The sequence below is a fragment of the Mustela erminea genome, chromosome 5 (assembly GCF_009829155.1).
Source record: "Mustela erminea isolate mMusErm1 chromosome 5, mMusErm1.Pri, whole genome shotgun sequence".
NCBI classification, from domain to species: Eukaryota; Metazoa; Chordata; class Mammalia; order Carnivora; family Mustelidae; genus Mustela; species Mustela erminea.
Genome location: NC_045618.1, coordinates 113,188,159 through 113,215,873, shown reverse-complemented (window position 1 = coordinate 113,215,873; position 27,715 = coordinate 113,188,159). Strand labels below are relative to the sequence as shown.

At 37.3% G+C, this 27,715-nt stretch overlaps 1 protein-coding gene and 2 long non-coding RNA genes across 9 annotated transcripts; 1 reads left to right on the top strand and 2 right to left on the bottom strand.

Annotated features, from left to right (window-relative positions):
- Positions 1–147: 147 nt before the first annotated feature.
- Positions 148–16,695, bottom strand: CCDC196 (coiled-coil domain containing 196). Of its 7 annotated transcripts, none has more exons than XM_032344527.1 (11): positions 16,597–16,695; positions 14,613–14,868; positions 14,359–14,511; positions 12,978–13,074; positions 12,233–12,283; positions 10,531–10,608; positions 10,245–10,328; positions 9,547–9,606; positions 9,033–9,174; positions 2,963–3,021; positions 148–363 (listed from the first exon to the last, which is right to left on the bottom strand). In XM_032344527.1, exons 2-11 carry the CDS (start codon positions 14,660–14,662, stop codon positions 328–330), a joined length of 810 nt encoding a protein of 269 aa, XP_032200418.1. In that variant the 5' UTR covers positions 14,663–14,868; positions 16,597–16,695; the 3' UTR covers positions 148–327. The 7 variants fall into 7 exon arrangements, with proteins under 7 accessions (XP_032200418.1, XP_032200415.1, XP_032200419.1 ...); XM_032344524.1 differs by lacking the exon at positions 148–363 and adding an exon at positions 2,146–2,346 and having other exon boundaries at positions 16,597–16,693; XM_032344528.1 differs by lacking the exons at positions 148–363; positions 9,033–9,174 and adding an exon at positions 2,146–2,346 and having other exon boundaries at positions 9,547–9,625.
- Positions 5,139–8,723, top strand: LOC116591541. The gene is made up of 4 exons (XR_004286043.1): positions 5,139–5,301; positions 6,631–6,753; positions 7,388–7,447; positions 8,593–8,723. It is a non-coding gene; the product is annotated as an uncharacterized LOC116591541 (long non-coding RNA).
- A 282-nt stretch (positions 16,696–16,977) lies between the features above and the next one.
- LOC116591542 lies at positions 16,978–23,173 on the bottom strand. Its single transcript, XR_004286044.1, has 3 exons — positions 23,083–23,173; positions 17,603–17,771; positions 16,978–17,012 (listed from the first exon to the last, which is right to left on the bottom strand). It is a non-coding gene; the product is annotated as an uncharacterized LOC116591542 (long non-coding RNA).
- Between the last annotated feature and the right edge of the window lie 4,542 nt (positions 23,174–27,715).

Genomic DNA, 27,715 nt, shown 5'->3' with positions numbered 1-27,715 from the left:
TTCAGATACTCACCTAAACTTATTGAATGTCAAACAAACAACACACATCTGATTTTAAAACATTTGAATGGTGCTCTTTTAATCTAATTTTAAAATTGGGAATCTAAGGCCCTGAAATTAAATGACTTACTTAAGTAGTCAGTGTACAGTCAGATTTTATTTATATTCTTGACTTTGGTTCTCATTGTTCTGTCTAATCCAAATGACTAGGAAAGTCCCTCAGGACTGTTGAAGTGTACAAGGACTAAGTAAGTACAGAGGTGACTTTCTTGAAATAGAACGTGGATTACATACTCAGGTAGCTCAGTTGGGAGGATATGAAACTAATCATGTCAGGGCTGCAGAACCTGTTATTCTTGTGGTCTAGAAAGGAGAGATACAAATTAGATTGAAATATGAACTGGTAGTAAGAATACCCAGGCTCGATTAACTGTGGGACTTTGGACACCCTTTCAACGTATCTGAATTCCAGTTTCCTCTTCTGTAAAATGAAAAGAAAGTCATACTTAAAGTTCCTTCTAATACCCAAATTCTGTGATTTCATGTAAACCTTTTCAAGTCCAAATTACATTTTAAACACAACTTTATGGATTTAAATTAACCTTGGGGGAAAGAAAACTTTTAATTGGTTGGCTTACTTTGCTCCTTACTAGAACGTACAAGGAATTTCTACAAACTAGGAAATGTTTTGTAACAAATCAACTTTTCCCATATTGACATTTAAATTAACCTTGGGGGAAAGAAAACTTTTAATTGGTTGGCTTACTTTGCTCCTTACTAGAACGTACAAGGAATTTCTACAAACTAGGAAATGTTTTGTAACAAATCAACTTTTCCCATATTGACATGATATAGGAAATTAGTGACAACTTAGAGTAAAGAAAAGATCTGAAGATCTCAGGGACTACAGTATGATTCAAACTGACATAAAACAAGGTATTAAGGGAGCCTGAGACTTTGCAATTAACTGTCTGAGGACTTATGCAATATCTGAGTCTCTATCTAACCCCAGGTACTACACTAGGTGGTCAAAATGAAAAGATGAACAAGACATAGTACTGGGCCTCAAAAAATTCACAATCTGGTGAAAGAGAGAGCTCAGTAAACAAATAAGAAATTGCAATATAATTCATTAAGTGTTACGATAAAGGAAAGAGAGCCGGGAACAGTGATTCTCCAACCTGGCTGTGCATAAGAATTTCTGAAGGAGCTTTTTAAAAATACGGATGCTCTTCACTATCCTTAAGAGATGATTTAAATGATATAAGGGAGGGGCCCAGTGAATTGGTATCTTCAAAAGCTCCCAGGGAGATCCTAGTATAAGAGTTTGGAAGGAGAACCACTGGGATAGGAGAAGGACTCAAACTCAGCCCTAAGGACAAATGATAATGTGCAAACACACAAAGAGAAGAATCAACTTTGTGTAGAGGCATGGAGATAACAGACCTCATGGTACATGAGGGGAGTTATAAATAGGTCTGTTGAGCTGAATATAGTATACATCAGCAAAGGGAGATACAGTGAAAGAGGAGCCTGGGGATGTAGGCAGGAGGCAGATCATTATATGGTCTGTGAAGGCGCTGGACTTTATACTAAAGTCAATGGAAAACCAGGATGGAAGAAGCATGATCTCATTCCTTTTTTGGAAAACACCACTTCAGGTGCCATGGAAGATGGGTTAGAGGAACTGGAAGTGGGGAAAGCAATTAAAAGGCTGTGGTCATCTAAGCAGGAAAGAGGACCTGAACTAAAGCAGTGGTGGGTGGAATATAGGAAGGTAGAAGTTATTCAAGGAAAATGTAAGTAGGAGAGAGAATCATCAGGGCAGTTGGACATGGTAGGTGAGAGAGTAAGAGAAATGTATGACACATAATTTTCCTTATTTGTACCTATTTTTACTTATATGCTTGTGATGGATCTGCCCAGAATGAAACATTTTAGAGGTGGAGAGGAACAGCGTTTTATGTACTTGTTAACAATATACAGTATGGTTTGAATCAGGTCATTTCAAAATTAAGAGCTATCAAAATAATCAGAGACTGTTTTACAATCCCTAAACGACTAAATTCCTGACATACTTACAGTCAAGCATCTAACCTGCATTTCCACCCAGTTTGGTGGAGACATAGTAAACAACAGTAAAGCAAAGGTTTGAGAGATTTTAATTAACACAAATGGTTGTGCCTAGACTTTATATCTGCCCAAAGCAAATGGAGTGAAAGCCTTCTAATCCTTCAGAGCTTCATCTGGCAGTGACCTCAGATACAAGAGCCTCCCTCCTACATCGTCAAACTGACTTCCTCTAGTTCCTTGTTGTTCTGTGGAGGTCTTTGATCCCAGAATTCTCTACAACATAGAGGAGGAAAAAAGAACAAAAAACAAAAAACAGCTAAAACATCAAGTGCCCTGGCATTCACTATGCAAATCTCCTAAAAATACTAAATTAGAATGTGCTTTAAAAAATAAATTCCAGAAGTGCTTGGATGGCTCAGTTGGTTAAGCATCTGCCTTTGGCTCAGGTCATGATCCCAGGGTCCTGGAATGAAGTCCTGAATTGGGCTCCTTGCTCAGTGGGAAGCCTGCTTCTCTCCCCCCCGCCCCCCACCTCATGCTCTCTCTCTCTCTCTCCCTCCTTCTCAAATAAATAAATAAAATCTTTAAATAAAATAAAATAAAATAAAATAAATTCCAGGGCCACCTGGGTGGCTCAGTTGGCTGAGCAGCTGATTCGATTTTGGATCAGGTCATGATCTCACGTCATGGGATCCAGTCCCATGTAGGGTTCCACACTCAGTGAGGAGTCTGTTTGGCTTTCTCTCTCTCCCTGTCCTTCTGGCCCTGCCCCCCTCTCTTTCTCTGAAATAAATGAAAACATCTTTAAATAAATAAATAATTCCAAAAATCTATACCCACTATCTATGCAAGCCTTTAAAATAATTTTGAAAATGAAAGTAATTCTTACCACATTAGATTCATTTTTGCTGGTACTTGTTCTGCCCATAGTTGTAGTGCTTATAGTATCTGGTGGGAAACATTAGGAAAATGAGAGCTTTCTTTGAGAAAAAACAAAATGAAACAAAACCCGGTTTATTTTGAGTTGCAAGGCTACTAACATTCATCACACATTACATACAATATCATTGCATTACTGTAGGAATGGCTCTGGCATTAGCATTAATGTGGATTTTCTAAATATTGTTTTAGAATATAACTTCAAACATTATTTTTAAAGTTGGAATGGCAAACCTATTTCAGCTAAGGGCTCATGTCTCTCAGGCAGAAGAAAATCATTTGAGGACTGTATGCAAGTAGAAACAATTTTGTTTGAGAACCTACAAAACTGTACTTTTAATACAACTTTTAAATGAAAAAAAGGGATGATAAATCATATTCATATATCCACACCCTTAGATAACCCAGACACATTTTCCATAAAAATGGTTCACTGTAGATAGTGGAGAATAACAACAACAAAAAAAGATAAAGGTGGGCATGGGGACAAAAAAGAGAAGGCAGGGAGAATGACAGGCATAGGCTGAGTAGAGAAGAAGGAGGGAGCCAATAAAAAGAGGAAAAACGAAGAATTGGAGGATGTTAAACAGGCTCTGTAGTGAGTCTGTCCTAAGTTAGGACTGCCAGGATACCAGTTAAGTTTGGGTTTCAATAAAAAAACAAATAATTTCAATAAAAATCATGAAATGTTCGGGAAATACTTAGACTAAAAAGTTAACTATCTGCAATTCAAATTGAACTGAACATCCTCTTTCTGTTTGCTATATATATGGCAACCCTATCCTAATAATCCTGTTGAACTTCCTGTGTGTAATATAAAAAAGTTTGGAAGCTATTGTCCTTCATTGAAATAATCATAATATTAATAAAGGTACAATTTATTTTTTTCAGCCCTCAGAATTTATATTTAGGAAAGAAGAATTTTATTCTCCTCCTGGACTTCTGTGGGGTTTTATTTATTTTTTTAAAGGTTTTATTTATTTATTTGGCTCAGACAGGGAGAGAGAGTGAGAGAGAGCACAAGCAGGAGGAGCTGCAGGCGGAGAGAGAAGCAGGCTCCTCACTGAGCAAGGTGCCTGATATGGAACTGGATCCCAGGACCCTGGGGTTATAACCTGAGCCGAATGCTTAATCAACTGAGCCACCCAGGTGTCCCTCTGTGGGGTTTTATAGGACTAAAAAACAAAAACAAAAACAACTTAGTTTAGAAATTAACTTCATAATCTACTATTAGTTACTAAAGTAACTACTACATAGTACTACTATAACATAAACCTAACTTTGACATTCAAAAGGTTCAAGTTGTTTCAAAGCTTTAAAAAGCCTGTATTTGAGAATGTTACTATTTATCAAGAACCCAGATTCAAGCTAACCGTGGGTTTCCACCCCTGCCTTTCAGCCTTTTAACTTAACACTATTATTTTCCTTTCAGCAGCACATACTGGAGTATATTTCAGCCATCAGGAAGAGTCATACTAAAGTGAAGTAAAGGTTAAAGCCAGGAAGAATGACTTGCTTTGGGAACGGAGGGAGTTAGAGAATAAATAAGGTCTCAAGAGTATTCATTTCCCACCTCAGTGGGATTTCATCTGAATTTATAAGTGTAGCAAAATATTCACATCCAACCTTCAGCTTCTCAAAAGAGCTCAAGAAAATGCCAAGAGTACGAGTTTGGTAGGGGGAGGGGGGAGGAGAAAAAAGAAGTGTCAGAATCAAATGTCTTATCGTCAGTTACATTATTACCGAAGATAAATTTCTTCTTTAAACTACCAGCAGGCATGAGGGAAATTCAGCTAAATTTAAAGATTACTTCTTGCCTGTACTACGATAGGTGGATGCCAAAGGCCACGAACTGTTCTCTTGACTCTACAGAAGCCAGGGAAAGGCTGTTACACAGCTTGGGTCAAATTGTAATTTTACACTGCTGGGAAAATAAAGCCCTTCAAATGTGACTCGTCCCCAGAAGGCACTCACTCGGTATAAAATGTTCTTCTCTTCTACAAGCCTAGGTGAGGCAGTATGCCAAATAGATTGCACTGGAAATGGTAATGCTATAACCAGGGCCTCAAGAGAATTTGCAAGTAGGGATTGTTTAAAGTGTATCAAAGTAATAGTAACACAGAATTCTGTTTTGCCAATCAAATAGCTCACACCACTGCAACACAGCCAACCAGCACACAGGACAGCTGATGCGGGAGGAGGAATTCTTGTCCAAGAGCAGTGAGAGAAACTTTTCCTTTACTTGGAAAGGTCCAGAACAGAAGGGCCTGTACCCGGATTTGCTGGGAGGTATGTACCAAACGACATTTTACCCTTTAAGACAGGTTTGTGAAATTCAATTCTATTGAGACAAGAGGAAAATGAACCATATGTAGGAACATTGTTATGTACTTAAACTTCAAAAAATCACCACCTTGTGTAATTGCTCAACTCATTTTATAATTCAGTGTCCCGATTACCTGATTTATCTGTGGTTGAAAGAAATAGTATTAGACAGAGATTGTGAAGGAAGCAGACAGTGAATGTTTTTGGAAACGAGGAAACCATAGTTCAAGCAGCAGAGTAACATGAAGGATTGTAGAGCAGAATACTGAGTTTAGTAAGGTCTAACCATGGCTGCCAGTAATACACCTCAGAGCAACAGAGCATGGCAGAAAACATTAATAATTTCTTTTTCATTTGATATATAAATGTAGCACATTTTGTCCTGCGGGAACAGAAGACCTGTCTCTCCCACAGTGTATCAGGGTTCCTAAATCACTATTTGTGGACTAGAAGCCTAGATGTGATTGGTGCCACCTAATGGGATAAATGCAGAATTGCAAACTGTCAACCCATGTTGAACTGTTTTATTACTGACCAAATTACCCATAGGGAGTATGAGTCTTCATTGGGAGGATAATACATTAAACAGTGATAAGTTTGGATTTAAATCATAGCCGTTAGAGGTGGAAAAGTCACGAGACATCCCATACTTTAACTAGGAGATGAGCTTGGATACAGAATCAGAAGCCTGCCGGCTCTAGTTTCTTGTTTTATGAGACCTACCCCATAGAGTCATCATTAGTGAACACAGTGAACATTACACAAAACCACATGCTTTCAACATGCTCTATAATATGTTTTGATTATTTTAGACAAAGGAAAAAACTGAAACTAAATGACTTCCACGGGTTATTTAAATATTCAGCTTCAAAAATAAGACCTGCAACTCATATATCTGACTCTAGATCAAGTGTTTTTTCCATTAAAATACTGTTTCCAAAAATTTGATGTCAAGATGATTTTTTTCTTTGAATGGCAACTGAGATAAATTTAGAAGGTGATAGAACACAGCATTAAACACTCTGTAAATCACAGTGAGAAAATTAGTCCCTTTTCAACTCTTTAAATTTGATGGCCTCAAGGAGAAAGTTTCAGTTTGTTGCTGGTTTTCTTTAAAACTCTCTACATCTTGCTAATCTCACTTCCTAATAAAGATAAAACAGACCTCAGGCTTTAGCGTCTGGTTGGAACATTAAAATTTTGTTTTTCTGTATCTTTACTAAGTTTACTTTCAGTTTTGGAAAGCTTTTATCAGTTTTTCATTGAAAATAGTAATATTAATTTATGTTCCAGGAATGCATTTAAGAAATTAAAGAAGTCAGTCTAAACAGAATATATTGAAAACAACAAACCAAGTGACACAGAAGTTGGGAAACATGAGCACAATTAAATCGCCTCCCTATCATATCACTGCTGGTAATGATGTCTTAACACAATTAGTTTAAAAATCCCTCTATGAAAAAAACTAATGCTTTTGTTTTCTTTTCAAGTCAAATAAATAGGTCAACATAACCAAAATCTAAGACTCAGATTTCAGATCCATTGAGGCTCAAATAAACACAAAGATTTTATATATGCGTGTGCTAGAAAATGAAACTGGCCTATAATCTGTGTTCAGTAAAGGCACAATCAATAAAGCACAAGAACAATGGGTAACACATGCTTGTGGCTACTTTCATTGGTGGTAACTGGAATTTTAGTGCCCTATCTCTTAATTCTCCAGAAGCACAAGAGGAGAGAAGAGAAAAGTGAGGAATGATCTGTGGGCTGTCCTAGTCCAAATTTCAAAGATCCAATGTTCTGCAAACAAGAGAAAAATAGAAATCTTCTAAGGTGATTGAATCGAATGGAACCCTTCACTACTTATTAATCTTGGCTCGATTTGAATCTGGAGCTAAAAGATTTTTAACTCCTTACTCTAAGATCCCTCGGGATGACCTTCAGCTCATTTTAAACAAAGTAAAACAGGGATCTGTCATGCTTGTACCCTCTTCTCCTCTAGCTTTTTAATTTATACCTGAATAACTTACTGCTTCTGATTGCATTCTAGGTTCTTATTTGAGAAGAAAACCTCAAGCTTCTCACTGTCCAATTCTTATCAAAACAACAGGTAAAAGAAAAAAATTTAAATATAATATAAGCGCCTGACTGGCTTAAACCATAAAGCCTGTGACTCTTGGGGTGGTGAGTTCGAGCCCCATACTGAGTGTAGAGATTACTTGAAAATAAAATCTTTAAAAAAAAAAAAGAAGAAAAATATATAAGAACACTGGCTAAAGGATGAGTAGTCGATCCAACCTAGATTTTGTAAATTTTATATATGAGTCAAGTCAGACTGACAGTACTATGTACCTGGACCAAATCATCTTGAACTGACCCACTGCTTTTTAAAATTTTCAAATTAATATTTTTATTAGATTGTGCCAACAAAAAGATAAGAAGCAGCCTAGAAAATTTAGATTCTGAATTCATTTTAGAAATATTATTGAGAACAGTAGCTACTATAACACATACAGAATGTCTTGTCTCCATGGAGAAGAAATTTCTCTCTGGTCTCAAAACTAGTAAAAGCTATATTTCTTGAGCAATTGGTTTATTATTATTTTGTGGACACTGTGAATCCATGTTTCTTTTTCTGGGAAATCCAGAACCAAGTTTGAAGCCCGCTTCTAGTAACTATATAGTACTTTCATTATACATATTCATGTATTTACTTGGGCTCAACTTATTTTCCCTTTTTCTTGATTTACTCCTCTATTTATTTAAATCTTATGTGCTGTGTGTGATTTTATCAGTTGTTCAAGCCCTTCATGGTATAAGATTGAGTAAAAATTAGAAATATAGAGGGGCACCTGGGTGGCTCAGGTGGTTGTGTCTGCCCTTGGCTCAAGTCATTCCCCGGTCCTAGGATGGAGACCTCCATCATGCTCCCTGGTCAGTGGGGAGACTGTTTCTCCCCATTCCCCACCCCTCCCTTCAACTCCTGCTTTCTCAAGCTCTCACTCTCTTTCTCAAATCAATACATTTTTAAAAAGAAATGCAAGATATACATACTTACACTGTTACTGATAAAATATTGTTATCCCCTAACGATGATTTCTCATTGCATGTGTTTTCTTTAAATACAGAGTTCAGATTCATAGATCCCTGAAAATTTAAGAAGTCTTTCTTCTGCCCCCTCAGAAGCCATTCCTTTATTTTTTTTTTATAGTAAACTATACAATTTCCTCTAATGATGCCATAAATTCTTTGGAGGGAAACGCTGATAATCTCAGAAGAATATTTGGATTAGTGAAACTCACAACCACTGTCAGAAGTCTATCTCTTTGGCTTTCTGTTCTGAAGTAGCAGAGTCTACTCCAACAAGATTCATGAGACCAAACTACAGTAATTCCTAAGAAAAGGGTACAAGTGGGGAGGAAACTAATATATTTTCAGGTACCAACTTTGTACTAACTACGTATACTAAGTACATAATATGTAACTTAGTCTTTACAAAAGAAAATTTCATTTCCTCCAGAGGAATCCTTTCTTTACCAGAGCTTCTGAGTAATAATGATAGTGATAAAATTTATGAGATCACTACTAACATTTAACTTATGGGGTGCCAGGCATTGTGCTGTTCACTTCGTAAGTAATAGAATGTTCACTGTAAAATAAAGGCTCAAACTGTGTGCCTATGATACTCCACCTACCTCGGGACCCAGGAAGATTAAAATATGCTTGCTTTGGTTCCAAATACTGCTGTAAGTATAGGGATAATTTCAAGTCATTGGCCTTCTGGTAGTTCTTCAAGGCTTCAATTCTCAGCTCAATCACTTTGCCATTGAAGTCATTCTACAAGGCAACATTTTCAAAACTACTCATATAATACTGGCCTCTCTAAAGCACCTGTATCCTGACCCTTTTTACTCAGAAGTTTAAAATCATCCCATCATGTTCAATCTTTAAAGTTGGGCAGAAAGTATTTGTGATTGCCCCCAATTTCAAACAGAACAAAATCAAGACTGTATGGGAAAAATGTATTTAAGTTATTCAAGGTGAAGCTGGAGACAGGTTTCTGCAGTTACCTCCCCATGAAATGTTTTCTTTAAGCAGGATAATTGGTCATCCGGATGAGAGACTTGGGGTGAATATTATGAAACTAAAAGACCTTATATTGTCTGAATGAAATTGTATCCCATGTCAAACTTAGGAAGATCTTCGTACCTGAAGGATGTTGGCTTGTTCCTGGTACCTGACCCATTCCATTTTCCTCTGTTGCTTTTCCTGGTGGAAGAAAGAGCCTCTGGGTGACAAAGTAAATTGAGATCAGAAATCATTGTTCTCAATATGCTGCAAAGACGTTATAGCAAAGTACAATATCATTAAATTCACTAATAAATTGGCGTCAACTTTTTGGTCCTTTTAGTAGGGCCCTACCTGTATAATCCGTGCTCTAAAAGCTAAAAGCTAAATGAATAGAATACTTATTTATGGATAAGTGTGTTGTGGGAAGATTAAATATAAGCATAATATTTCTAAATAAATGTTCAAAAACAAATCAGCTATTACTTTGAGATTACATAGTTATTGTGGAGTTGTCATTGTTCATATAGTTTCTCCTACTTTGCCTTCACTAACATAATTTCCCAGAAACTTGCAATGTGACTCTGACTCAAATATAATATCCCAAGGGAATCAGATCTCCTATAAAATTTTTATCAGTTCAAAAGCACCTGCTTCTTCCTCTCCCTCTTCCCCTGTCTGTGTTCCCACTCTTGCTGGCTCTCTATCAAATAAATAAGTAAATAAAATACTTTTTTTTTTTTAAAGAAGCACATTGCAGTTTAGACAGATTACTGCTACATTAAAAATTTTAATCCATCAGTTCTAAAAGCTACTACCATTCAGAAAGATCACACTACCTTCCTTTTCTCCTTCACTTTCTCTGCACATGATGTCTCCAGTTCATTTTTGGTCTTCCTAGATGATGAGGGGGTTTTAGGAACCTGGGATAGAAGAAAAGAGCTAAAGGAATAGAAGTTCCCAGAAAAGAAATGCAATGTCTTAGCAGACAGTAAATCCAACTTAACCTAAAGACCCAAATCCTCACTATCTGCCTACCCAAATTAGCCTTCATTGTCAACAGGCTGTTTCCAGCAATGTGGAATCAACAACCTTGAAATTCTAAGTACTATGTTGTCCACTTGCCTTCCCATCATGCAAGTCTGCTTTGTTTTTTATCTGCGATGCTTTTTGTTGACCACCGAGTTCTTCTGTGTCGAATGTCTGTAGAGAGACATTATGGCAAAGCTTTAAATTAGTGGGAATTAGTGACGGAAGTGGAAAACCATCACAAGTTAAGGCTTTAGTTTCTGTCAGTCAGCAACCTGTAAGGGTTTGACATGAAAAATGGACTATGAAATGGGGTTCAGAATGGAGTAAGACCTTCCATTTGGTCTCGAGTATACCTTATAATAATAAGACCTATTAACTGTACCCTTGTTATATGTCATCACTACTGTAAGCTACTTACACATTACTTATTTACAACACTCCATTATAAACTTTCTCATTTAATCCTCATAAGACTATTTTTATTTCCATTTTATAAATGAGAAAAGAGATTCGGAGAGGCTAAGTCATTTGTTTAGAGGAGTACAGAGCTGGAATTTGAACCAGATCTTGCGGACTCCAAAGCCTATATTCTTAACCACTGGGCTCTCTCTCCATTTCTCGTTATCTAAAATTATGAGTAGGGAACATCAATCACAAGCTAATGTGTGTGGACATCACTTATAAAAAATCTTTGGGGAACTTTGGAGAAGCTGGATTTTGGGAGAGGAATTGTGCTGGCACATTTCCTATCACAAGGACTCAAATCAAGAACCAAAACTGATAATTCATAGAACTGATTTGTAGCTGCCTCTGAGAAGTAGGAGCAGATCTCAGGTCAGGATGCAAAGCTGGATGGTATCCTGATTATTTGTGGTAAGGTCAGATGAAAAAAACAGAGATCGCATCACATGCTGTTTATATCACAAGACACAATCTGTTTTTCTAGTTTTATAGTCTATGAAAAAGTACACGGATCTCAAGGAGTTAGTCCACAAAGGGATTTCCACCCCCATATGGTTTCCCAGCAAAAGGCCCTACTATTGTATTTTAAACAGTGAAGTGATTGTTGCAAAATCATAGGAGAATTAGAATTATATATTCATACATTCATTCATTCAACTTACATTTATTGATTGTCTACTATATTCCAAGCATTGTGCTACATAATAGGGATTCAGAGATGAACAAAGAAATCAAGAAACTGGAGGAGGTTGTAGTCCAGAGAGGGCCAGGGAGACAAGAAACAAGTAAAATAACAATTATAAAAATAAAAATAATGAGCTTAATTATAAAGAGTGCTGTGGAGGACATAAACAGAATTCTATAATAGAAAGTAGGGGAGGGGTGCCCTGTTTTACATGGACTAAAGAAGGAGGGCCTCCCTGAGGAGGTGATATTTAAGGAGACCTGAAGGATGAGAGTGAGCCAACCAAAAGAAAATAGTATTACAGGCAGAGTAAAAGCTTTGAGATAAAAAAAAGTCTTGGCATGTTTGAGAATCCACAAGGAGGCCAGTGTGGTGGTTGCAGAGAAAGTAGGGGGAGGACTTCTTTGAGAGAACAGAGGTAGGCAACAGCCATATTTTGCCACAATAAGGAGTAGATTTAAATGGTTTCCCTAAGGAAAGTGAAATGACTTGATTGTTTCAAAATATCACTTTGGCAAAGGATGGATTGGAATGAGGTATGGGTGGAAGCAGGGACATGACAAAATGAGAATGGGGACATGAGGAAAGGGAAGTTCTTTGCTTTAGGGTCTGTAAGACAATACTATCAAGAGATCCTTAGAGGCACACCTTGTTCCATAGCATCTCCATTTCCTTCCGAAGCATCTTGTTTTTCCTTTCCTGTTGGGGGGGGGACGACAAACCAAACAAACAGAAATGTGTTTGTCCAGTCACTAAAGTGAAGTTGGAAGAAATATTAAGTAATGAGGGGAAAGGGATGGGTATGCAGGGATATAGCAAACCATAGAGGAAGGCAATAAATAGGTCTAGCCCCAAATCCAGGAATGTGAGAGGTGAATTTGATGAGATGACAGTACAAAAAATAATAACAATTTTGAATAATAACTATAATTATGGTATTTGTAATATGTTACCAACATAAATGAGTTCTTCACACAACACTTAAGATGTTCTGATCATATGGCAATTTTTCTGGTGCATAGACCACTAATTTCTAATTTTTAAGATCATTTACCTTGTTGGTTTTTTAAAAATCTTATGAGTCTCCCAGAGAAAACTATTTCTTTTATTTTACTTTGGTATTTTCTATTCTTTATGAAATATTAAGGGTTAATATGCTTGTATTACTAACCTTTAGATGAAAAGTTTTTAAAAGTCAAAGAAATAACATTTTTGCTAGTTAGTCCTGAGTCTGCCCAACATTCATCTGACTCCTTTTAGGTCGAGGAGCTATGAGTATCAGACCTTAGGTGCTAGAGATGAGCTCTCCTCTCTTCCTTCCACATCTGATGATAGCAACTGAATGGAGCTTTGTACAGGAGACCATTTCTTAGAATGCCTACCAACCTCTTACCAGATTCTGCTTCATCTCCTCTGCTTCCTTAATGAGCTCCATGACTGAGGATTCCTCACTCCCCTTCCCTGCCATGATCTGCCTCATAATCTGCAGACTTGAAAGAAGAGAAAGACATCACAAAACATAATACTTCCTAAAGAGTAATATTAATATTCTGGTAAGCAGTCAGAAAATAGACTACCATGGGAATGAGATGGGTGCTAAAATCACAGGAGTTAATGGAATTCCTTCTGGACGTAGAAGGTCTCTATAGGATGATCTCATCCCCCACCAACATTTGCCTCAGCTCTGTGCTTTATAATGAGTTCTGTGCTCAGTAATGCTCAAAACTTAGGTCTCCAGCTGCCAGTGAGTCTCTTCCTCACCCCTTCAGAAAAATGTTTTTGTAAATGGCTTTTGAAGTAGAAAGGATGATTTTGCCCCTGTGAAGAATGAGGTCAAAGAATCTGTTGTCTTCAGCCTAAATTCCAGAATTATGCCTTACCCCATCTCTGTTTGTATTTCTCATATAAAGACATTTGAATTAGTTGGGGAAACCCCTTATATCCTTATGGTAGCTCCCAACATACAGTCCAAGCCATCAAGAAATTTCTAACAAAATCTAAATCAATACCAAGTAAGTCAAAGACTCTCTATTCTTTAAAGGAGTTAAATTTATATTTACGTTCATTATACTTTTTCCTCCTTAATTATAAGCAGAGATGTGAACCTTTGTGTTCTCTAGCCCTAAGAGAAGTTTGTTTCTGCACTGCAAGCAGCTGATGCTTGACCACAATGTTCTGTCTGGCCTTTGTTCTCCAAAAGTCTGAGCTCCCTGGGATGCCTACACTACAGGTAGAGAATGAAGGTAGACCCATTAAGGTTAGATTATCTGAGACTAGAAAGGAGACAGAGTTGGTGGGTCCCAAGAACAGTGAGTGCTCAGATAAGAGTTGAGATTTCATCTACCTAGTATATTTAGAGAAGCCAGACTCTAAATCCAGAGGACTCCTAGGCCCAGAAGATTTCTCCATTTTACTCCTTGACAAGGGAAGAACAGAGACATCTATCCTAAAGTGACGCCACAACCATGAATAAGGAGCTATCAGTGTAACCAAGACAGACTGAAATACTAAAGGCTCTTCTCTGTTTCTTGGATGGGCATCCTAGGGAAGAAGAGTAGTAACTGTAACCTCTTGAGATGAGGATTGAATCATATTTAATTTTACTAACAGAAAACAAAGGATTACTTGCCACTGACTTTGTGGTTATAAATTCTTTATTTACATAGCTAAATATCTAAATCTTTTTTTAAAATGTAAATAATCATTGTTAATCCTCTGGATTAAAGTCCTCCAGCCTTTTTTCCTCTAAGAAACCCTGAGTAGAAGACCTTTACCTTCTTTGTTTTTCCTCCAAGTTAGACATCAACTTCTGGCATAAGAGATTGTTCTTATCTTCAAGAGGTTTTAGCATCTCTAGCAGTTCCTGCTTCCTTAGCTTTAGGTCCTCATTCAGTTCCTTCAAGTAGTTCTCATCTATTTTGGAACATCTGTGGGAAGAATAATATCTGCCTTTAGCCCAAGTTAGTAACAGAGACCCTCCTTTTCCCTCTGGATAGTTACCACTTGGCATCTTCTGTCCATGACTCACCTTGGTTTTGAAGACAAGTAAGATCCTGAAGGGTTTGAACCACTTGTCATTTTGAAGGGAAACTTCTACTCTAAGAATAGAGAGGTCTTCTTGGAAACATGTGCCTTATTGTTCCATTCAGTTAAGTCATCATCTTTCTGCTGCTGTTCTTGAATCTCCTATTGCATTGGACTGATTTTAGTTACAGCTTGAGTCACAATGGCACTAAGACCACAGAATCACCAGGACTTTTAAGTGTCTCCAACATCACTGACAGCTTGTTGAATGAAAATACTATTAGATACATCTGACCAATTCTTGCCTTAGCTTTAACCAATGCCCAGTATTTTATTCTGAAGTCTCTGAAGGGGATAGAATCAGAACATATCTATATTATGGAATTCCTAGAAATTTGTGGCCAGTCAAAATTAACTCATGAACACCATCTTCCATGGCAGTTAACCTGCATGAAATGTCTACTACCAGTAGGTCACAGTACCAGATTCTGAGAGTAAGAAAAAGATAAATACAAAGCATCAACCTTCTGAGGGTCTTAGAAGAAGGAGAGAAAATCTCTAAGAGACATTTTTGAAAAATAGAGGCCAAACAGACAAATTTAAGGTATGGGTATAATGTTGAGTAATATATGAGTCAATTGCCATTATATTCTTATCTTTAAAACTTGATGTATTACAATGACAAGGAAGAATAATATTCGACACATAGCAAGAGGATATAATTTGCGAAAAATCCATACTGCCAAGTATGTCCTTCCACAGCTATAGTTTTTCCCGAGAGTCTGATTCTACACTTACCTTCAGATTCTGATTCTGCCCCCATTTTTCTCTCTTTGTCAGAACTACATTTCTCCTAGACCCTAAGACCTTCTGTCTTTATCTATGTAATTCAGTGAGCAGAAAATAACTCAAAGAGTCACATATTTGTTTCTTCATGCCCTTTAAAAACAGGTGTAGGGCAATATTTTCTGTGCAGTTCTCATATGAATTAAGTCATGTCAATTTCAAGTATTAACTGAGCATTTCTGGGCATCTTCTAGAAACATCCTCCAAAGAAACCTAACCTCGTCATGTTTGGGGAAACCTTAAAGGCTGACTATTGTAGTGGAAATAACACAAGATTTATTTTGTCAGATCTTGGTTTGAATCTTGGCTTCCATGTGAGAAGTGAGCTGACTGTGAACAAGTTACCAAATTCTTTGAGTCTTAAGTGCCACTTTTGCAAAAATTAGAATGGTAAATAAAAAGATCTGAATGAGAAGTAAATGTAATATTATTGAAGATCCTGTCTCATGTCAGGTGTTCACTTTTTAGTGTGGTTTTGTTGGTTTGGTTTTGGGGATTGTATAATGCACTAAATAATACAAAATATAAAAGAGCTGATTTATATAAGGCCAATGAAGCTTAAACTTCAGAGCCCTTCATCTTTATAGGCCTCTCTCAAAGGCCTATAAAATACCTTATTTTATATCCATAATTTTGTATTTTTATTTAGAAAGACAGAATTCCCCAAATTATACACTCCTCATGGTCCCCCAAAAAACTGGATCTGCCCCTGGTTGGATCTGATAACATATTTCCCATAAGTATCTTCTATAGGAAAACTTCTCTTTAGTCAGTCTCAACAAATACTTTTTCTAAGGCAAATATGTGTCACTTGTAAGTTATGTATGATAGCTCATGTAACGTGACATTAAATTAGAAAAGTCATGTCAGCTAAAGCACAATGTAATTAACACTGATTGTCCTAGGAGTTCCTATGAAGTTTGGATTGAACAAGGGTGAGCAAACTCCACAGTTAGAAGAAGGAACTAAGTAGACTAATTATTATTAGTTTTTTAGACTGTAGAAATGGGTGGTAGCAAATAGTAGAGAACAAAAATGGCAGTGATACTAAAGCATGGCCTCTTTAAATTTCAGTCTTGAAATTTGGTTGGCAGAATGATGTTAGAATTTTAAAACAGTGAACGCACAGCATCCTAACTCACCTTCCTTTGTGTCCTTGCTTGCAAATGATCGTACAGGGAAGAACATTTGCTATTCTGATGTGCTCTTCTCTGTAGCCAATCAGCACCCTTCATTCCCCAACATTCCAATGCCTGTTTCTTCAACTTGGATAAAGAAGACCATTTGTCTTGTAATAATGTATATAGGCTTTATAATAAAGAACTTAAAAGTAAAAACTAGTATTAAATAGGGATAATTGATAGACTACATTATCTCTGGGACACAGGTAGGGAGGGTGAAGGTAGGTATAGGTGACCATTAGAAGTGGAAAGGAGGGGGTCACCTGCGTGACTCAGTCAGTCAAATGTCTACCTTAAGCTCAGGTCATGATCCCAGGGTTCTGGGATTGAGCTCCACATCGGGTCTGCCACTCTGCCTATTTGTGCACACAATCTCTCTGTCAAATAAATAAATAAAATCTTTATTTAAAAAAAAAAAGGTGGAAAGGAGGGAAGTTAAACACTGATTTTTCCTGCAGTAGAAAGTTAGGTCATATGTTGATTTCAGGAGGCATGGTGGAAAACTTGAGAAGAGCAATGACTTGAGGTTTGGAACAGCACCTGAGCAGTGAAAAAGGAAGCCAACCAGGCAAGAGTAAAAGGCTCGCCAAGTAGTGCTAAAGGTCAAGGTGAGTTTGGGAGTTGCAGATTTGTCATGGCATGAATCAGCAATTATACAATTTCTCCAGCAGTACTTGGCAAGCCAGAAGCAATAGTAGGGAGAACAGATGGTTGTTTGACTCTGAGCTGTGACTTGGCAGAATGGATAAGCAGAAGTTCAAGGAGTAAGGGGGCTGAGCATGCTGGTAAGAGGATCCATCAAGGAGAGGGTAGATCATGGTGTTCCGGCTCTTCAGGGAGGAAAATGAAGAGCTGGTGGCTAAGAGGGGGAACCAGGAAGGGGTTGAATTTAAGGAGTCTAAGGTATAAGAACAGGAGGTTATGGTCAGTGAACATACTTCTTATGAAATAACTTGTGGAAACTCACCAATGTTTAGATAAATTGTAGTAGCAAAACATAAATTTTTTTCTGAAGTAAACATTGTTTCTTTGTACTGCATAATATCCACTGAAGTTCATATGGTACCTCAAAATAGCCCTTATAACAAGCTATTCACAATGACCTCATCCAACATTGTAGCATTTGATTTTAGTATCTGTTAAGAAAAAGTGAGATTGCTCTATAATTAGAGAACTCGGAGCAGTAACATTTTAGTGTTTTACCAGTAAAAAAATAAGATTAATCTAATTAAGCCAGGTATCCAAGAGTGGAGGCAATTATTTTCATATTAAGAGAAAAAGGGGGAGGGGGATAAAGAAGCTTTCCTATCCAGTTTGGGTTGTGGCAACAAAATTACAGAATTCCTCAGGGAGGAAACAGGAGGACCTGCTGGTCCTTTCTGACCCAGAGCCAGCTCAACCCTTCAAGATATTATAAGAATTCCATTAACTAAAATAAGGAGAGAAATGCTAGCAAAATTATAAGCAAAATTGTAGGCTTTTAAAGATCACCCACATCTCCCTGTGCTGGCTGTTATTGTCTGTTTTACTTCTCTATAGCTGTCCCAAGCTAAGATGCTCTACATTTGGAGTGAATCCTGGTAGTTAGGAAGATGGAGATACATTTCAGGTCTCTTGAATTCCTTGTGTTATTGTTGAGATCTTCTTGAAAGTGGTGCATTCTCTTAGTGGGTCCAGATACTTAGTACAATGGTCTTCAGACTGAGGTACGTGAAATTTCACAAAGGCATTTCAAGAAATGAGGAAACAAGGGTGGTTTTCAGTGAGTCTTTTGCTGGATCCTCAATTTCCACAAGTACTCTTTACTGAAATGGATCTGCCTGTAAATGCCTCTTGGCCACTTTCCCCATCTCCTTTTGCTTAATCACATTTTCCCCTCTTGTTAAAATGGAATACCTTTCAACCATCTGAAATCTTACTTGGGTGACTTGAAGTAAGAGAAACAATCTTACTTCAGTGATTTGTTCTGGGGATGCGTTTTTAAAACCTCAGGGTTTTTGAACTAACCACATTAAACTAGGGCATTAAACTAACCACAATTCCAAAATCCTGGTGTTGGGTTAAAGGGAGAGAATGATTGTTAATGACTGGACTGCAAATTATTTTGCAGGTCAGGTGGTTTCCAATTCTTTGCTTTCAACAAAATTGAAGGATGCCCTAATCAAATTGTCAGCTTAAATTTATTACAAATGAGATTTGATGATAAATTACTATATGGGTTTGGCTTTATAATTCAGAAAGAGTTCAAAAATTTCAGTGATACTACTGTAACAGAACACTTTCCATTCCTATCTACTTTTTTGTGTAAACAAATTTTCTCAGTGAGTATTGAATGTAAAGCAAATAATATAAATAAAATTGATTCTGAAACCTGTATTATTCTAGTGGTAAGTAATAGTCACCTATAAATATGTGAATTAAATGGGGGGAGGAGACAGTCTACCCATCAATTAATATGAGCATTTCCAAAATAATTGGTTATACTTAAAATTTTTCATGAAAATTTTTTTTCTTAGTTGTGTACTAATAATTATAATCCCAATGCAATTCTGAAAAATCTTAAGGTTACAAGAAGTAAAAAATAAAATTTCAGTGTTACATATTTTGCAGAGAGGTATGATAAGGTGATAAAAAAAAGAAGTCTTTAGGGGCACCTGGGTGGCTCAGTTGGTTGAGCCCCCAGCCTTCAGCTCAGGTCATGATCCCAGCATCCTGGAATGGAGTCCCACTCTTGCTATCACTCTCTCTCTCAAATAAATAAATAAAAATCCTAAAACAAAGAAGTCTTCCAAGCATAAAATACATTACATTTGAATAAAATTCTGTGGGGGAAGTGTGGTGGAAACATGCATTGAAGGAAAAAAAATATAAAAATTTTGACGGCTAACGAAGGGCTTAGTCATGGTTTTAGATATTATTGAATATGAGTTTTTAAGATTAACTGCATACATTTTAAAGTGATATAAAAGATTTATTTGAAAATTTCAATATTACAATATCCAGAAATTACATTTTATTGTAACTGCCTAAACTTACAATAACAAATTTTAGATGTCAACCTAAAAACACACGAAATCATACAAAATACGTAAAAATTCTTTAATAACCTACAAGCAAAAAAAAAAATAATAAAGTGTAAAGACCAGTGCTCGAGGGCAGTGGTTCTAGGGTCTGATGTATTTAAGAATCCTGGAAAACTTATAAAATCTACAGATTTCCAGACTCATCCCCAAAGACTGCTACTCTGTAGATCTGCAGGACGTGTGGTTTTGATAAGCATTCCCTGGTTTTGCTGATGTGTGGTCTTTGGCTTGGCCTTTGAGAAATATCACTTCAAGATTTCTTCTCAGATCACAGTGCATCAGCAGAAAGCTGCTTACTTGAGTCGGTTTTTTTCTGGGCCATCTGTAGAACTGTCTCCTCTGAGTCATATTTTGTGTCACACCTTCACCTTTCACTTGGAATGCCCGGAGAAAATGTTATGAAGGCTTCCTGCATTTGTAAAGAGTATTATCCAAGACATCATTCCATCACCGACTCTCCCCGGCCACCACCCCTGCCCACAGGTTACCACAAATCATAAATTTCTTTCAGAATTCGGTACTAAAGAAAGTGTTGCTTCTGCGGGAAAATACTGGCATGTATTTTTTCTCAGAGCTATATCAGTAAACTAGTTCTGTTTTTCTTTTCTTCTGGTTTGCTAAGAATCTCAGAGATACTTTTGTGACTTTGGACATGGGTTCTAATCTTTGCTTATGACCTTTTAACCTAATTAATATTTTTCTTGGTCCCGATTTTTTAAATAAGTTTTCCTTATGTTTTAATAAATCCCTTCCGATCCTTCCTAGAGAAATCTAAATAAGTAAACAAATGAGCAAAATTATTCTGTTTGTATATATGTTTTAAATATATGGATAAGGGTGCCTGGGTGGGCTCAGTGGGTTAAAGCCTCTGGCTTTGGCTCAGGTCTGATCTCAGGGTCCTGGGATCAAGCCCCGCATCAGGCTCTCTGCTCAGCAGGGAGCCTGTTTCCTCCTCTCTCTCTGCCTGCCTCTCTGCCTACTTGTGATCTGTCTGTCAAATAACTAAATAAATAAAATCTTTAATAAACAAACAAACAAACAAACAAACAAATAAATAAATGGATAAAATAGATTGGAACCAAAAATGTTTTCTAGTTTTATTTATCTTTGTATGTATTTGCGTATGTGGATACATCTGTAAAGGATGTTTGCTTGTGGATATAGAGAATGGATTGATGGAATTTACTGTTACATTTTGGGTGTACTCAGTTGTAAAGCATATTGGGATTTCAGGTGCACAGCTGGGTAAATGGAAGGTAGGACAGACTAGATGGATTTGAGGGGCTGGTAGGGTGCCTAGGCTTCAGTTCCATGAGGGTACATTGCAAATAGAAGTAGAATCTCTTGAAATGGAACAACTTAACCAGTCAATAAGGAGGTACAAGGTCCACAGAATTATCCTCAAAGAGGTCCAGACCCTGTGGATTGGTGATTATAAGATGTCAGTAGTCTTCCAAAAACACCTTAAATTTTTTGACTGTCCTTACAAATAAAGTTTTGTAGATGGCATAAATTAGAAATATGTATTCAAGAATCATTTATTTGTCTTATATTTTAAAAGTCCTATTATATGTCCGGCCTCAGGGTTACAGAGTCAAAGGAGACAAGATAACATCCTTGCTCTTTGGACTTTCCAGGTATAGAGCAGAATCTTGTAAGAGCTGTTATGGGTTGCCATCTGTAAATGAGAAAAAATGTCCATCTTGGCAATAAGACCCCTCAGATACAAGCCTTGGCAGGGAACTGGGATGAAAGTCCTTATCAGGGTATACCTGCACAACTACATGCAGAGTAGATGCCTTAAATGAAAGAAGCTGGCAGGGTATGGGTGCTGAGAGTAAATGTAAAGTTCATTGCATGGTAGGGATTATACAGGGATAAAGGGGACCAGAGACCAGGTCTATAGTGATATGGGGATGGAGGTTCACTCAGCTCCCGCTGAAAATTCAAACCCATTCCTGCCAATTTTTTTCTTTCCTTTCATTTTCTTTTCTTTTCTTTTATTATTTGAGGCAGAGAGAGCATGAGCTGAGGGAGAGGCAGAAGCCAACCGCACGGAGCAGGGAGCTGAACGTGGGCCTCCATCTAGGGCTGGATCCCAGGACCCTGGGATCATGACCTGAGCCGAAGGCAGAGGCTTTAACCCACTGGGCCACCCAGATGCCCCCATTCCTGCCAATTCTTAATGACTTTCAAGAGAAAGTAGAAATCTGGGTTTTTATGTGACCTCTTGACTTTTAAATGCTATGCAGATGAAGTGATACATTCGTGGACTTCATTTGACTTGCAGACTACCATTCTGGAATCTGAACTCAAGATAAATCAATCCATTTTTTTCTGGACTAAGATTTTTTCCCCCTGCATTTAAACAATCATTTTTAAAGAGGTATTTAAATATAGATAATTCAAGCAGTGCTTTTCTTAAATTATATGAAATGTCAATTTGACCTAATTCCTTAATTTGATAGATTTAGATTCAGTATGTCAGAGTCAAGGGACAGAGGTAACACTTTTCAAAGTAATATGAAAGCCAAAACCCCCAAATAGCAGATAATTTTTGACATCTATTGTTTAGCATTATGGGAGATATAAAAAAGCATCACAAAGATAAAATGTAAAATTCATAAAGGGTTAGGAAGCATATAATGCATCTCAAATTAGACAGTCTAGTCATATTGCATAGCCAGAATCAGAAGGAGGCTGAGTAGTCTAAAATGAGTAGAGAAAGCTCTAATCCTGGTTTAGCTATTCATATAGGCTCATTTGCTACCTCAGCTAAAAAACCTGAACAACTTAAGGTGTTCCTCTATTGTATTATTTAAAATTTAATGGTAATTATGTATAATTATAGGCACTACAAAATAAAAATAAATACCAAATTAGTTACCCCTGTCAGCTATGATGGTTCTATGATCAAATACTAAAAATAAAAAATGGCATTTGTCATATTATTAAGCTTTACTTCTGCATAGCAGCATTTTCCTGCTTTTTAAAAATTTGCATTTGCCAATAAATAATGAGAGGAGTATAAGTGATAATTAGGATAATATTAAAGAAGTAAAATTTGTATAAGAATTGTATTTTTTAAAGACTATGTGCTCCTGGGTGACAAAGTTGGAAATATTCTGGCTTTATAAGCTGCTCTTTTCCACACATAAAAAATTTCTTTCAGAGACTTGTTTAATATACCACATCAGACTCTCTTTCCAGTTACCTCGATACATGTATTATAAACTTAATCCATACACCAAGCATTTATTAATAAATAAATGAAGCATATTACATAGTAACATATCATGATAATCAAAGCCCTGAATTAGATGTTGACTCTAAACTTTTTAATATATTAAAGACTGCTTACTACTGTGTCCAAATGATCACAAAGCTTGATTTAAGAGGTCATGTTAATTAAAATTTCCTTGGAAGTTAAGTTGTGATGTAAGGGCCTATTTAGCCAGAGGGATTCTGTCTTGGGTTAAACAGTGATTTTGTTGTTTATGCAGTAAAACTTAAACTGACCCTGTCCCCCTTCTCCTCAGGGAACTTACTTAAAAACAAGTCCCGGAAACCAGTCCAAGTAACAAAGCCCAAATACAAGGGTGGGTCAGGCCAGGTGGAGATATCCAATCAGTGGGGGCGCATACTGTCTCCCTAGCTACCAAGGAGTATGGGCCCCGCCCTTGGGGTGCCGTTTGGGTGCCAATTCTGACCAAGGTGATAGGCTAGTTTAAATATCTACTAGGGTAAATTGTAGTTCAATTGGTAACTTATTGTGACCTAGCACGACTGTGCAGCTTTCTCTGTGTGTTACAATTTCATTGGCCACCTGTGTGTGGCCAGACCCAACCACATGGCCTTTGCCCTTAAAAGCTAGTCTGTAAAGCAGAGAAAGGTCATCCTCTCTGTAAGAGGCGTGGCCCCAAACATTCAGTTTGATTCTCGATGCTTGGCGTGAAATAAAGCTTTGCTTGACCTTCGCTTTGTATCAGTCTCGCTTCTTTAATCACGGACCTGTTATTGGGGGACCTTTCAATGATATGGATCGACATCTAAAAATTATACTGTCCTAGGAACACAAGTTTGAAAAGGTTAAACATATTAATGGACTTAAGTGTATAGAAGACTTCTGAGAGATCATCTATAAAGCCACTCTCAGGTATGTGATCAAGGGAAAAGAGGGACAGACAGATATGTTCTTTTCTCTTGCCATTGAACAGATTCAATACTTAGCATATCGAAATGAAATTGATAGTTGAAAGCATCAGCATTTTTCAGCTTGACACCTTTTCATATGTAGCAGACCCTGTTGTCATTTGCCTTTATCAGTGCTATTTTCCCTTTCTGCTCTATGTCCAGTCCCAGGGTTGGGATCACAATTGCTCTGAACCAGTCCTGAGGATTCAGATCCTCTTTGCCAGTGAGAGGTCTGAGTATGGACACGTGACTCAGTTCCAACGTGTGCCTCAGTTCCGGCTAGTGAAACTGCTGGGGTTTCCGTGCCGAATGTTCCTTCTCTAATTAGAGACACCTGTCCCCCCACCCCCAAACACACACACAAAAAGCCTATTTACACTCTACCTTTTCCTTCCTACTTTAGGACAGAAAACTTGGAGGTCCTGCAGCCATTTTACAATGAGGAAAGCCAAGAGAATAATAAAGAAAGGAGCCCAGCATTCTGATGGGGTAGAACTGCTGAAATGACTTTTGAACCACTTACATCTAGACTTTCTGTCTTGTGAAAAAGTTAAAAGCAATTATGGTTTAAAGCGCCAACAGCTAGATTTTCTTTTACTTGCAGTGCAAAGGATTCTACCTGGGATAGCGTAAAAAGGCAGGGCTAGTGGTGTTCTAGTTTAGCTCACACAAGCTTGTGAGGCCATTGTGCCTGTCTCTCCCCAGCCCTACTCTCAGTGATTTGGAGTTGGTAGCTTTAAATTACCTACAGTGGGGGGCACCTGGGTGCCTCAGTGGGTTAAAGCCTCCGCCTTCTGCTAGGGTCATGGTCCCAGGGTCCTGGGATCAAGCCCCGCATTGGGCTCTTGGCTCAGGAGGGAGCCTGCTCCCCCGCCCCTTCTCTGCCTGCCTCTCTGCCTATCAAATAAATAAAATCTTTACAAAAAAAAAAAAAATACCCATGGTGGGAGTGTTTATACTAAGGAACTAGGCCAATGATATTTATCAGGGCTTTTTTTTTTTTTTTTTTTCCATAGAGAGCTGGTTGTTAAATGTTTACCAGCAGCACAACACTGGGTGACTTACTTGAATTCTACAGGTAATATAGTAACAACCACCATGCTATTTATCATCGTTCTTTTTATATTTTTAATATTTTAAATAAGACTTTATTTTTAAGCCATCTCTACACCCAAGGTGGGGCTCGAATATACAACCCTCAGATCAAGAGCGGCTCTCTCCCTCCACTGAGCCAGCCAGGTGCCCTACTTATCATCTTTTAAAGTGCATTTTTAATAGAAAATGAGTAATAGGTTATATCAAGATATTTCTAAGTTGTGGAATTTTAGAGCAGGAAGGGATTTTAACAAGTTTAAGAAGAGTAAAATTAAATCTCAAGTGATTTTAAAACTAACCTAACATTACATAACTGATTAATAACAGAGTCAAGCCCACGCTTTGACTCTTTATTCCCATCTTAGTAATCTTTCCAGTACACCATAGAGACATTATATTATTTATAATATAATAATAATAATAAAAATAATTCTTTGCCTATAAACATCTAGCATCAAATAAAAATATTAAGCTAGTGAGATATTCAATTTCTCTAAAAATAGACCAACCCAGTTTTGATTATGCATATAAAAAGCCATGTTTAACTATATATTCGAAATTTCAGACTATTGGGCAAAGATGCAGACCTTGAAGAAGGCTGACATATGGAAGCTGTTAGCATGAGATTAAAAGCTGCCAACAACCTTCAATCATTACTCCCAGTAAGTCCTGACAAGTAATGGGATGATCCGCTGGGTTGGGCTCCCCGGGCACAACCAGGTACACTCTCAGAGAGGGAGCTGCTGCCACATGCATTCTCCAGAGGCCGAAGAGGACTGTCAGCTGAAGCCTGAGCTCCTTTGCTGGACTGAAGATAGGCGGACAATCTTGAAAGATAGAAACTACATCGTAGAATGAAGTGAATTCACAGAAGATCTGGAATGCTCAATGGGGCAATGGAATGCCAGATTCTGACAACTTCTTTTTGAAATAGCTGACCAAATTAGCCAGCAAAGATTAGATATTGAAAATACTTACTACTGGTTAGAGTACTTGTGGGAGCTTCACAGCACTGGTATGCTTGAAAGCTGGTACATTTTGGAAAAGCAATTAGGCAATATGCTGCATCTCAATAACTGCAAAGATAAAGATTTTGCATGATTTTGATAAATGTTGATTATGTGCTGATACATACGGGGAATTCATTATATTAGTCTATTTTGGGATATAGTTGGAATTTTTAATAAAATCTCAGGAAATGTTTAAAGGATTTGGCTCAGGAATTCTAATTTTAAACGATCTATTTTAGGGAAATATCATAGATAAAAGATTAATGACTATTAATCTATTAACAGTATTAATATTTTATTAATACTATAAAGTATTGAAAAATTGGAAACAATCTAGTTGCTAACAACAGGGGAATGGGTGAATAAATTATGATATATCTATCTACACAGTAAAATGCAAAGGAGCCATTAAAATCACGTTTTGAAATATATTTAACAAAAAGAAAATACTCAACATACAATATCAAATAAAACAATAGAGAGCAGTACAGTTTGTATGTATGTGTGTGTGTTGAGAAGACTAAAGAAGATGCACTAAAATCAAGGTGATCTTAGTGATTATATTTTTCCTCTATTTTTCTGGATTTTCTAAAATTTCTCTAATAAGCATATAGAAACTTTCAAAATTCAAGACTTTTTTCTTATAAAAATCAATACATGTTAACTTAATAGAAAGTATGGAGAAAAAAAAATACTGAAACACTTTTATTTAGAAGAAAATACTATAAAAATGGAAAACAGAACAAACAAAAATCCTTCAAGTCACTTGGAGATAATTCTGACAACAAAGGATATCTGTCTGAATCAGCAGTGAAGTCGAGAAGGGAAAACTGTCCCCAAACCATACATGTTCTGAGTAAGCACAATGACTGCTAATGCCATCGGGGAGGTGGGGGAGAAGAGATTGAGGCCTCGGGCTGGATGTTGGAGATTTGGAGAAGTTGGTCTGGTCGTTACGGGTGAGTTTTTTCAGGAGCTGCTACATCTGTGTGAGGCTGGGAGAGACAGCAAGAGGAAAAGGACTTAAAAGATTATTGCTCTGCATTTAGAGGGCACTCTTTACTTCGGGGTGCATATTTCTCAAGCAAGAAGTGAAGAGAGTATTGTTCTAATAATTACTTTGCGTTGTGATTTCCCAATTGTGTGTTCCTTAATAGGAAAACAAGTTGAGAATGAGCCAACTGAGGCCCAACACAATTTATTTCAGTTATACCATCACTCTCAAGTTCAAGACCTTGGTTGTCCCAGATACACAACCACATGGCTCTAGAAATCTGACCTGAAAACCCTAGCTGAAACAGTGTTTAGCAACTTATTTTCTTCTTGCAATACACAGGCAAGTTGACATTCCCCTCTAATTCTTTCTTTCCAAGTTAAAAAAAAGCAATGCTAGTGAGTATAATGTTATCATAAAGAAATCCTCAACTGTATTGTGATCTATATTTGAAAATACTGATTAATTCACAAACGATGGCTTTAACAGGGTCTCCCCAGGGCAAGGAGGGTAGCCACCAGGCCTCATACTTGGAGGCAGGGCTGCGTACATATTGCACCTATTTTATTTACGGAATGTAATTAAAATCACTTTCAGAATTTCTGCCTTTAATGATATCCCAAGAAGCTTATAAAACTTGCTGACTGTGCAGCCTTCTTTCAAGTGAGATTAGCTTGGGCAGGCTGGACAGGTTGGGTTGCAGA